At 40.5% G+C, this 12,972-nt stretch overlaps 1 protein-coding gene across 1 annotated transcript; it reads left to right on the top strand.

Annotated features, from left to right (window-relative positions):
* Positions 1–3: 3 nt before the first annotated feature.
* Positions 4–7,419, top strand: LOC306794292 (uncharacterized protein; the record flags this gene model as incomplete). The annotated part of the gene is made up of 3 exons (XM_079292331.1): positions 4–790; positions 5,323–5,478; positions 7,406–7,419. The coding sequence occupies exons 1-3, from the start codon at positions 619–621 to the stop codon at positions 7,417–7,419; spliced, it is 342 nt and encodes a 113-aa protein (XP_079148457.1). The 5' UTR covers positions 4–618.
* Positions 7,420–12,972: the final 5,553 nt, after the last annotated feature.

The following is a 12,972-nucleotide window of genomic DNA, read 5'->3' as shown; positions in this document are numbered from 1 at the left end:
CAGACACAGGAACAGCTTCTTTCCACTATATGAACAATATAAAAAATACTCCTGTATTTTGTATATGTATACATACACTTTTTGTGGTGGATATAGTTGTACTTATATTGTATATAGCTGTTAAATGTCCTTGTTTTTCTTACATTTCTCTTGTTTATTGTATATATTTCATATGTGTGTATGTACGATGAGAGTAATGTGTAACCGGAGTCAAATTCCATGTATGCGCACACATACATGGCCAATAAAGCTGATTCTGATTCTGAAGGAACATGATATATTATTTATATTTTCATAGTTTCACTAATACTTATAAAGTAACTCACGTGACTGCCGTGACTCCTCCCCTTCCTCACTCACTCAGAACAACCACCTCGTGACCTTCCTCATCCGGAAACAGAGCTTCGTGTTTCCAACCGGAAGTAAAAGAGAGTGAGACACACACGACGGTCCCGCAAAGATATTTCACCGTATTAGCACATTGATTCGTGGAAAACGGGCTTACTTTGTTCAACTGTATGTGTTCCGAGTTGTGAACCACATCATCACAAAGTGTGTACGCGTTTTATTTGATGTGCTCTGAAGTCTGCAGCTTCGTCAGGAAGCAAACAAAGTGAAATGATGAACGGAGTTCCGCCACAGACCTCTCCTCTCCAGAGAGACACGAGGCTGCAGGAGGACCGCCAGCTGCTTCTTCTGCCGGTCGATCTCCCGCCTGAAGCCCGACGCCTCATCCTCGTAGCCGGCCACGGTCCTCTCCACCACCGCCAAGATCTCCTGCGCGGACATGGTGAGTTTCTCGGTAACTATTCCTCTCAGAATCTCGGCTTTAGACATGTCGAGCGTCTCGGAGTCGCTGCTCCTCTTCATACAGTAAAACATATTTTAAACGTGTCCCACTGGTAAGATGTAGTTCCGGGTTGTGGAGCGGTGCGGCTATAAATGATGTCTGAAAAGAAACAAAAACAAAGGGAACATTTCATCTGAAAGGTGAATTAAGACAGATAGATACTTTATTAATCCCAAAAGCTGAAATTTGTTCGCTAAAGCAGAATTTATGATAAAAGTAAGCAATCAAAAATGCATAATACATACAATAAAATATAATAATATTAAATACACTAAACAGTAGTGCAAAGTTTAAATGAACTAACTAATAATTGGTAGTATTGCCTGAACAGATGTCATTAGTGGTCGGAACACTCTGTGGCTCAGTCAGTGTAGTGTCCGCCTCATTTCTCGATGTCGAAACGCACGAAGCCTCCGACAAACCCGCGGTGCTCCCGGCCGTCAGTTTAGCTTCCAGGCTCGGCTCCAGCGCTGGTAGTCCCTCCAGGGCATGCTGCGGCTCGGCCTGCAGGCAACCGTAAAACCCTGTCTGGGAAAACTAGCGATGGCCCATCGGCCGCTGCACTAGCCCCTCCATTCCGAGAAGGCAGCGCTCTCCAAACAGCGTCAGGTGAGACGGATGTAATCCGTGTATCATCCGCTTTGGAGTTGGCTTCCTTTCCTGGTGTTTCACATATCCACATTTGACCATGTCGTGATTTGTCAGTTGGTTTTCCACAGCTATAAAAGTTTAGGGGTGAGACAAGCTGTGTCCCAATTCAGGGGCTGCATCCTTCGGAGGACCCGCCTTCACGCTCTACGTCGGCCGCGTCCTTTCATAGTTCTTTCTCATAATATTGTTTTTCTAAATTAATTATTAAATCAGTTACTATGTTAAATAACTCATTTTCAATCAGTTCTAGTTCTAGTAATTAAAACAATGTATTTATCAATAACTTTATTTTATTTCATTCACAGATACATAACGTAACGGTGGCCTGCCTCGGTCGGCGCTAGCTGCTATTGGCCTGTCTCGAACGATTCCGTCGTGACGCCCTTTCCGGTCATTACGCCGTCATTTTCTTCGGCGATCGCCAACCATACGTAAATAATATTAATTCATACATATCAAATAATCTATGTGTCAAATTTCATGAATATATATGGACGTTTATATGTCTAAATACTATAGGAAAGTGACTTTGATGAGAGAAAGCAGAAAGAACGCTCGGGCGACGCTAAAACAGCTCAAATGGAAATTAAGGAGCTTTTATTGCATCATTTGGAGTTGTTGAAGCGTGATATCTTATTGTGAAGGAGGGAACTACGGTCCCGGATGTGTTGACAGCATTGATGGTCATTTTTGCGACCCTCGAACAAGCGAATATCCCCGAAAAACCAGCAGCAGCCAGTGTTTACAACGTGTTTGTACGGATTAGGCCAAGAGCAGTGCACGGCTAATTCACCGGTGTTAGCATCGTTTTAACGACTCTGGTAAAGGCAAAGCTAACTGTAATAATTACAACAATATTTCGTTTGAAAGGTACGAAGTTTAACTTCAGTTTAACACCATTAAATCAACTGAAAACATTACACATTTTTATCAACATTGTAAGTGAATTGTATTGAAACATTAGCTAAAAACTGTCCGGTTTGGGGTACAACTCCGTTATATGTTTACATCAGTGTTGGAAATACATGAGGGCAAAACTGCCCCTAAGAAATTAAATTTTCCCCCTGATATCACCAGGAGAGGGGCAAAAAATGCTTTCTAAACGAATAAAAAAATGGAGCGCTTCTTAATCAGACCTGTGACTGCGAGACTGCGGTCAACTCAGTAGACACTTACATGTTAGTGCACCTATATCCTGAAATTCACGGTAAATTCAACGGCGCAGATCGGGAGCGAGTGAAGGCCTTTGAAAGTTACTGGAAAGATTAACGTGAGACAACATCCTGTTTCTTCAGACGAACATCCGGTTTTCAGAATAAGATGCCAACAAAGTACACATATTGCATAATGGTAATTAGATTAAATTAATTATATTCACATTAAGTATTTGTAGTTAAAGGTAAAATACACCTAAAAGTGATTTGAGGGTTGCTGGAAATGAATAATACCTGACTGACAGTCAATTAAGATATTTTACTCAGTAAAAACTGAACTGAATTTGTATCTTCAAATGGCACATTTTTTTATTTTTATGGTGATATAAAAATGTTTTTCTCAAATATTTCACACAATGACGAATGCATAAGTTCAGGACAAAAATGGGTAATATCACAATATTTGAGGTGCTACAAAAATATATTTTCTCAATAATTCCATACAATGACTGATGTATATGTAACCAAGGCATCGTTGACTTAATAATTGTTAATAGTTGTTTAGAAAATTTAATAACAATAAATAACCACAACGAAATAAGAATAAAATTGAATATGATTGTCTGATTTATGTTTGTTTTTTGTTTAAACAAATCTAAGAAAACACTTTGAATCTGTAGGCCACTGCCTAATAGTCTTATTATTGCCATTTGATGACAATTGCTCATATACTGTAAGCCTAATTAAGTATATTTATTATTTTGAACAACGGTTAAATATTATTTCACAAGTTTCAAAAAGTGCCCCCAATCTTTTGAAAATGCCCCTGGATTTCAGTCAGTGGGGGCAAAAATTGCAATTTACAATTTACATGGATGTCTTATTTCAATTTAAATAAATAAAATAAAAAGATGACATCACAACTGTCATCTCTCTGACGGCAACATGAACACATCAGAAGGATCTACTGGTTGTCTTATTAGTGAAGGCTTTGTACAGGATGAGAGCTCATGTAACTGTAACCTTAAGTACAGGATCATGGTCAAATGGAGATATTACAAATGCACTAATGTCTTAATTCAAAGCTACGGTTGCTGAATGTTTGTCCATCGTTCTCTCCTCAGCTATTGGCTCTCTGTAACAAAACACGAACAGAATCAGCAAAATACTCATTCAGTGTATTCGTGTAGTTAATCTCAACATTTGTAACCTAACCGGTCTTAAAGTGATATTTCAGGTTCACAACCAGTCTACCTGAGCTCACGTTGGTCCGTTTATGTACATGATATGAAGTAGAAATAATCTGTAAAATCATCACAAACTCCGTAAAATATTACGGAGTAGTACCATCGAAAGTTGACGGGACAGACATTCTAATGAGACATCGCCACATGACTTAACGGATTATTTTAGCACACATGTGATGTTATAAGAGCTCTTATTTTGCTTTAACATTGGTATCGGTGACATTCGAGTGAGTTGAAACCCAGTACTTACATTTAAAAGTGAATCCTGCTACTTCTCCGGCTCCCGCATCAATCACCGCCATGTTGGATAAAATAACATTTTCATCGGCACGCAGTGCATCTTGGGATATGGTGGGCCGCGAAGGATACATCAGTTGTGTCCTCCGAATCTGGGGGCTGAAGGCCGCATTCGTCAGCTGCATTTGAAGGAGTCTTCGAAAACATGCGATATGGGACAGCCTAGTCGCAGCGCTGTGACGGAACTGGTCTACGAATGCCGCCTCCGAAGGATGCAGCCCCTGAACTGAGACACAGCTTGTGTTACTGTGTAAATGAGTCCAATGATTAGTGTTAAAGAAGCCCAGTCGTGTGGCTGTAAGCTCCTGAGGTGCTGCTTCCTCCGGACTCGCCTGGTTGACGCGCTCGCTGCAGGCTAAACTACCTGAGGTGTGGTGCATTCGACACATCACAGACCTTTGTATGATGATCTGTAGCTCATTTATTCTCGCCGTGGAAACAATTTGCACGAAAGCCACTCTTTCCCACAATGCATTAAATGTGTAGCGTATGCGGTCAAAACCGTTTGCCCTTCCGGGGTCAAACACCTGACAAACACAGCGATTTAGGGACTTATATACCTGAGCCCAGGACAGGAAATACAGCGCCACCCAATGCACAAAGAAAGAAATACAGTGGTATTTATGATCTCATATTTGGCTCTAACAATCAGTACAATAGGCCTGTACAGTAGACTGTGTCCCAAGACATTCAGTAATCACTAGTCCACCATGTGTTTAACATTTTGTAAAGCTGTCTGATTCTCTGGTTCTTGGGGACGACTGAGCCTCTCTGATAAATATAGACACAAATTAAAACCCTGCAGCACTTTAGAGCCCTATTTCACTGTTTGTCGTATTTGTAGACGAGCCGTGGACATTAGATAAGGACACTTGTATTTACAAATGAGAGAAAAACACTCCCACTACGTCTGTAGCGAGTGGAATACGGCTCTTAATAAAGTACTGCCATTCTTAAAGTAACCGTACATGAAATGGGGTATTGAACTGTTTTTTAACAGCAGGGTATTGCGACACTTCTTTAGTATCGGTATGATGTGTGACACTAGATCTCAGTAACATAATGTAATGATATCAGAGACATCAGTGTGACCTCACAGTTGTCTATAATGTTCTCCCTGCAGATGTTCAGCCGCTGTTGGTGATGAAGGAAGATATTCCCCCTGAGTGGAGCCCCAGCCTGGACCAGGAGGACCCAGAGCCCCTCCACATGAAAGAGGAGCAGAAGGATCAAGAGCCCCTCCACATAAAGGAGGAGCAGGAGGACCAAGAGCCCCTCCGCATAAAGGAGGAGCAGGAGGACCAAGAGCCCCTCCGCATAAAGGAGGAGCAGGAGGACCAAGAGCCCCTCCGCATAAAGGAGGAGCAGGAGGACCAAGAGCCCCTCCGCATAAAAGAGGAGCAGGAGGACCAAGAGCCCCTCCGCATAAAAGAGAAGCAGGAGGACCAAGAGCCCCTCCGCATAAAAGAGGAGCAGGAGGACCAAGAGCCCCTCCGCATAAAGGAGGAGCAGGAGGACCAAGAGCCCCTCCGCATAAAGGAGGAGCAGGAGGACCAAGAGCCCCTCCGCATAAAGGAAGAGCAGGAGGACCAAGAGTCCCTCCGCATAAAAGAGGAGCAGGAGGACCAAGAGCCCCTCCGCATAAAAGAGGAGCAGGAGGACCAAGAGCCCCTCTCCATAAAAGAGGAACCAGAGGAACTCTGGACCAGTCTGGAGGCAGAGCACCTCAAAGGGCTGGAGGAGGCAGATGTCACCAGGTTCCTATTCAATATTGTTCGTGTGAAGATTGAAGATGACGATGAGATACCTCAGTCTTCACAGCTTCATCATCGTCAAAAGGAGGATAACAGAGAGGCAGAGCCTCCAGCCAGCAGCTCAGCTACTGATGGAGAGGACTGTGGAGGATCAGGACCAGCCGGGAACCTAGATCCAGATCGTCTTGCACAACCGAATGCTAATGATGAAATGGTTTCTGACTCCTCTGAGATGGAAGTCCGTTTTGATGATTGGCAAAAGCCTTTGTTAGATTCTGGATCAAAAACAGAGAACAGTGATAGTGATTGGAAGGTGACCAGGGCACCAGATTCTGCTACACATGCTCTGAAAGTTAAGGAAACCATTGTTAGGGATGTAGTCTGTAACGCTGGCAAGAAATCCTTCAGCTTCTTCAAGTGTAGCAATAGATTTTCTGACAAGGGTTTTCATTCACAGAAAATAATCCAAAAGGGAGGGAAACTATTTGGATGTGATGTTTGTGGGAAAAGATTTACAAAGCAGGGAAGTCTGAAGACACACGAGAGTTCACACAGGAGAGAAACCATTTGGATGTGATGATTGTGGGAAAAGATTTACACAGCAGGGAAGTCTGAAGAAACACATGAGAGTTCACACAGGAGAGAAACTATTTGGATGTGATGTTTGTGGGAAAAGATTTACAGAGCATGGAAATCTGAAGAAACACATGAGAGTTCACACAGGAGAGAATCTATTTGGATGTGATGTTTGTGGGAAAAGATTTACACAGCAGGGAAATCTGAAGACACACATGAGAGTTCACACAGGAGAGAAACCATTTGGATGTGATGTTTGTGGGAAAAGATTTACAGAGCAGGGAAATCTGAAGAAACACTCAAGAATCCACGCAGGATAAAATCTTCACTTTGCTGTGAAAGATGAATTACATAAATATGTTGTCTGGAACCACTGCAGTTTTCATTCTTATATTTTCGTCTTTGTTTGTAAATGAGAAGAAAGGGGAAGTGTTTCCAAACATTATATATATCTTAATTACATTCAAATCAATGACAACACACAGTAGGTCTGTGATGGTGGAAACTAAAACAGGAACCAAAGACTTTGTTCATCAGGGGCAATATATGTATTTGAATTGCAACATTTAGTTTAATGTCTAATCGATACATATTCAAACTGATTGTATTTTAAAAGTGTAATAGGTGTGTTAAAGAAGCCCAGTCGTGTGGCTGTAAGCTCCTGAGGTGCTGCTCCCTCCGGAGTCGCCTGGTTGACGCGCTCGCGGCAGCCTAAACTACCTGTGAGGTGTGGTGCATTCGACAGATCAGAGACCTTTGCTGTATGATCTGTAGCTCATTTATTTTTGTCGTGGAAACAATGCACACAAAAGCCACTCTTTCCCACACCGCAGTAAATGCGTAACGTATTGCGGTTAAAACCGTTTGCCCTTCCAGAGTCAAACACCTGACGAACACAGCAATTTTCGGACCTATATACCCGAGCCCAGGACAGAAATACAGCGCCACCCAATGTACAAAGAAAGAAATACAGTGGTATTTATAATGCCATATTTGGCTCTAACAAGGTGGAATAGGAGACCTTCTGTATTAGGCCATGTCCATACTACTCTGTTTTCGTTTGAAACCACATGTTTTGCTACGTTTACACTGAGCGCCCACACTACGCTGGCATTTTCAAGCATCGAAAACGGAGGAGTTTGAAAACGCCGGGATTGCTTATTCGTTTGGACGGTCTGAAACGGATACGTTTGGAAACGATGACGCCCACACCCACGTTCGCTACTTGATTGGTTCTTAACAGTCATGACGTGTCCTTCCCTGATTCGTCACACACCTACCACGTGACCGATTCCCGGAAGTCAAACAACATTGATTACCGATCGACTACCAGGTTAATTTAACATGGACAACTGATTACAGGCGGTACTGACCTTGTTGTCTTTACTGGCAGCTGTTCAGTTAAAGTCTGCATTATTACGGAGGAAGCAGCTACTATTGGAGCGATCAGTGAGCAGCGTGTCCAGCGGCGTTATAAGATCTACGGAGCGGACGTCTGAAGCCACAGTTGGCGGCTTTAGGGAGGGTGATGGACACAAAACGGAGGACTTTCCTGTCCTTATTAATGCTTATTTTGTTCTGCACAGCTGTTGTGAAGTCCGCAGATACAATGTAAAGGAACAAAAGCAGTAATTGCTCTCCAGCAGGACAGATACTTCAGCCACCAGCAGAGCTACGAGTGAGATCTACGGACAACAACAAAACCGAGAGGGAACGAGTGAGAGACGTGTGTTGACCACATTTATGGATCCATAAGCTAGTAAACTATTATGTGTAAGTGTTGATTTTGGAGTGAATTTGATGTGTGAGAAAGACCTGCAGCGCTGTAACTAACGTTAAGTCTGAAAATAAAACTTCTAAAACTTTCCACGAAATGTGTCTGAGTTCATAGAGAAAGATTTTAGAGAAGATCTTAAGTATCAAACACGACCTTTCATGATTAAAGACGAGTCATTACTCTGGTTGCTTAGTTAAAACAAATATGACAATCTACTTCCTGTTTACATAGACACCCACGTGCATGCCCAGTGTATGTGAAGAGTCACGTGATATTCGTTTTCAGTCGTTCGTATGGACAGAGATTTCGAAAACGGTGCTGAAACGTTGTGTGGACGGAGATCGTTTTAGTTTTAAAACTCAGTTTTCAAATGTAGTGTGGATGTAGCCTTAAAGAAACTGCATCAATGGGTTTGTTTTTTCTTTGTGTTACTGAAACTTTTGTAACATTTTATTTGACAGACTCATAACTTTTTGTATTTCCTAGAAATCTTATGAAATGTAATTCCTGTGATTCTTTAAACCAGTTTGTCTTTGGTGCAGAGCTTGTTATATTGTTTGGCTTTTGTTTTTGACTCTTTACTAAGCGTGTGTATTACACTGGATCACATCACTCCAGTTCTGAGGTCTTTGCACTGGCTTCCTGTCCAACAAAGAATTGACTTTAAAATCCTGCTGTTGGTTTACAAAGCACTGAATGGTTTAGGGCCAAAATACATCTCTGATCTGCTGCTACCTTATGAACCATCCCGACCCCTCAGGTCGTCTGGGACCGGTCTACTATCTGTTCCCAGAGTCAGAACTAAACATGGAGAAGCAGCGTTCAGTTTTTCTGCTCCACATATCTGGAACAAAGTCCCAGAAAGCTGCAGGTCTGCTGAGACCCTCAGCTCATTTAAATCAAGATTGAAGACTTTTCTGTTTGCTGCTGCCTTTAATTGAACCACATTCAATTCATATATTAATCAATTTCCTGCATTTCTGCATTTTACCACTGCATTTTATTTCTTGCATTGTTTTTTAATATTTTAATGAATGTTCTTAATTTTTTTTAAATCTCCTTTTCTTTTGCCTTATGTTTTGATGCTTTTAATGGTTTTATGTGAAGCACTTTGAATTACCTTGTTGTTGAAATGTGCTATACAAATAAACTTGCCTTGCCTTAGGCATCATGACTCTGACGCGTCTAAAGAGGTGTCATAGTCTGGGATTGGCCAATCATAGGCTGACAAAAGCCTCACATACACACAGGCAGACGAGAATTGATCGGTGGTTCACAGACACAGACAGGGTTTAGAGAGGCCTCAGGCTCTCAAAATGATGCCAAACTGCTGTATTTGGATAGATTGAATACTATTAGTGATAAAACAAGTGAAATATATAGTTATAGTATGTAAAAGTACAATGGAACAGATGGAACAGCTGGTTCCAAAATGACAAATCATCTCGACCTCCCGTGACACCTCAATACTAAAACCTCATTTTTTTTGCTTCACTTTATCAAAGCAAGATAATTTGCAGAGAGACTTCTGACATGTTGTGCTATGATTTGGGAGTTTTTAGCTTTCACCTGCATCATTAAAAAAAGATATTCATGCTTTCAGTGCTTTTTTTTCAGGTAAACCTGAAACTTTTCAATTTGAGCTGTGTGCCATTTCATTCACGATTAACCAGTAACATACACAATATGTACACATCTGAACACATCTCACAAGTGTTACCTGTATTATACCATCAAAATTATTAAAATACATCTTGTAGTTACAAATGTACGTCTTTTTAGTATGGGTATGCAATTTTCGAGCATAGGCCTAAAAATAGGGCTAGGGCTTATTAGTTAATGTAGAACACTATTTTTGACCGAGTACATTTAAAATATATCTTTTAAATAGCTTTTTATTCCGACTTTTATATAAATGATCCAGTAAATATCTTATTCTGATTTTAGTGATTTTTATTCAAGTTGTTTTTTTTCTGTGGGATGACGACGGCATGTTCAGGGAATTTTAGGGAAACAATAATAGTAGTTACGGAGACTGGGAAATATGAGAAAAACCTTCAAATAAAAGATGTATATTTATTGAAAAAAGTAAATATTTTCTGAGATTTAATTTGTACATTTACAGAAAAAAAACTTGAAAATTCTCTGAGATTATAAAATCATAAATTTGCAAGAATGTTGTTCCCCCTGGCCCTGTAAACTAATTTTGGAGATTTTAAGATAGATATTTTATATATTAATTATTAAAGTATTAATTATCATTTATTTATTTTCTATTTTAGATTTATTCATTTTTGAAATGATGTATTCATTCTAGAGTTTTTATGTATTTATTCATAATAATTATTCTTTTTTTTATTTATTCATAAATTTTATTTTTGTATTTACTTACTACTTATTTATTAATTTCTTATTAAATTGTTTTAAATTATTCATTAATGATTATTATTTTACTATTTGATTACTTATTTACTTATTTACTTTACTCAGATCTGCTTACATATAAACATATAAAATATGTTTTCCTGCTCTGTGACCAGACACCTGAGGTCTCTCCTCTCTGTGACCAGACACCTGAGGTCTCTCCTCTCGGTGACCAGACACCTGAGGTCTCGTCTCTCTGTATTTACCTGATGAAGGTTCCCATGTAATCAACCGACGTCGTGGCCGAGCAGGACTGAGACCCAGCAGGTCTCTGCAGACCATGAAGGTCTTCACTGCTGCTCTGAGGATCCTCTCCGCTCTGAAACAACAATTTAAAGTTCACATCTCACATTTTAACGATCGGCCAGTTTCTCTTCATTTATTTTTTTCCTGAAATCACAGTCTCTGTTCTCATCTTTGACATTCTGACTTTTTTGAATTGGAAATGACAGTAAAAAAGATTATTGTGGTCCCACAGACCCACTGGTCTCATTTAATTTCCATTTAAGGTCGATTAAATTAAATTTCAACTGAATGTCCATTAAATTACATTGAATTAAAAAGTGCACATTAGATCAACATTTCAGTTTTTATCTCAATGTTCCACCGTCAGCTAGAGAGACAATTTTCTACCCCATAGTAGTACACAGACAAGAGGAAACTGTGTATATGTATGTGTATTAACTGTAACATTTATTTGTGTTAAACAATACCATCGCTGCTGTATTTATGTCTAGATTAAGTTATTTTGAGTGTTGTTGGAGCTGCTACAATGTTACCTAAGCATAGCACGGATCAAACTAACTCCATTCAGAAAACAACCAGTTTAAAAGTTGTTTGCTTGTCGTGTTGCGTACAGACGCTTCAAAACATCAATTCAGACTTTTAACAAATCAACATCATTATGTTGTTATTTCTGCATCTTTTTGATCTGCTTATTGTGATTTAATTACAGCTAAATCTATATATGTTTTCGTAAACCAGCTGACTCGTGACTCACCTTCAGGGCAGAGTTTCCTCCCCCGGAGAGCCGGATGCTCCTGCAGATCTCCTCAGGCGTGAGCGTCTCCACCCTCAGAGGCTGGAACGTCTTCGTCTGGTCCGACATGAAGACGTCAAATGGTCTCTAATCTGCCAGCCGAGGGAACGTGGACCTCAGCAGGTCCAGGAAGTCCTCCTCCTGGAGTCCTCGAGGACACCTTACCTCCTGAACCGGAACTTCTTAAAAACCGAAGAAGATATAAAAACACATTTTTAACTTTTATCACCACGGCTGTAAAAAATAAGACGCTCTGCTGTCTTTTTGAAGCGAACCGGTGTTCGAGAGCACGACGGTCCAAGAGTCCTCCAGGACGCAGACCCTCAGGACCAGCTGGATCTATGTGTCAGTGCGCCGAGGTCTGCCGGGCTTTCTCCTGTCAGACCGGCCTCTGGGGAAAATTAACCTTCGGCTGAACAACAAAATAAAAGACTGTGAACTTATTTCAATATACATTAAAACTAGCATGCTAAGCTTACTGAAATAGTAATATGGTGCTAGGCTAACTAGCATGCTAAGCTAACTAGCATGCTACATACTGAGTGGTTTGGTAGTCCGGGTCCTTTAGGTCTTCTCGTCTCCGTCTGGAGGTCGTCTTCCTTATCGAACCACAGGAGGCCCAGACTCCCAGTGTCCTCCACAGCTGGACCAGTTCAGACCACCACTCCCAGTTCAGTTCATCACAGACACTTCAACCCCTTTCACTGTTTCAAAACGCTTCTACTGTACATTTTAAGTGAGGGTCCGAGTACTTATACTGTGACAAAGTACTTTTACTGTGAGAGAGTACTTTTAAAGTGTGGTTTTTGAACTTTCACTGCAACAGAGTACCTTAAATGTGTGGTATTAGTAGTTCTACTGTGACAGAATATTTGTACAGTGTAGTACTAGTACTTCTACTTTATAGTGTGTTATTTGTACATTTACTGCAGTAAAGGACCTGAATACTTCCTGCATCACTGGGCTCTGTACGTCAAGTCCACCAGACACAGGAACAGCTTCTTTCCACTGGCCGTCACTCTCATGAACAATAAATATATATGAACAATATAAAAAATACTCCTGTATTTTGTATATGTATACATACACTTTTTGTGGTGGATATAGTTGTACTTATATTGTATATAGCTGTTAAATGTCCTTGTTTTTCTTACATTTCTCTTGTTTATTGTATATATTTCATATGTGTGTATGTACGATGAG

This window comes from Melanostigma gelatinosum, assembly GCF_949748355.1.
Source record: "Melanostigma gelatinosum genome assembly, chromosome: 20".
Taxonomy (NCBI): domain Eukaryota; kingdom Metazoa; phylum Chordata; class Actinopteri; order Perciformes; family Zoarcidae; genus Melanostigma; species Melanostigma gelatinosum.
The sequence above is the reverse complement of the archived record's forward strand: the minus strand, read 5'-3'. Positions and strand labels throughout refer to the sequence as shown.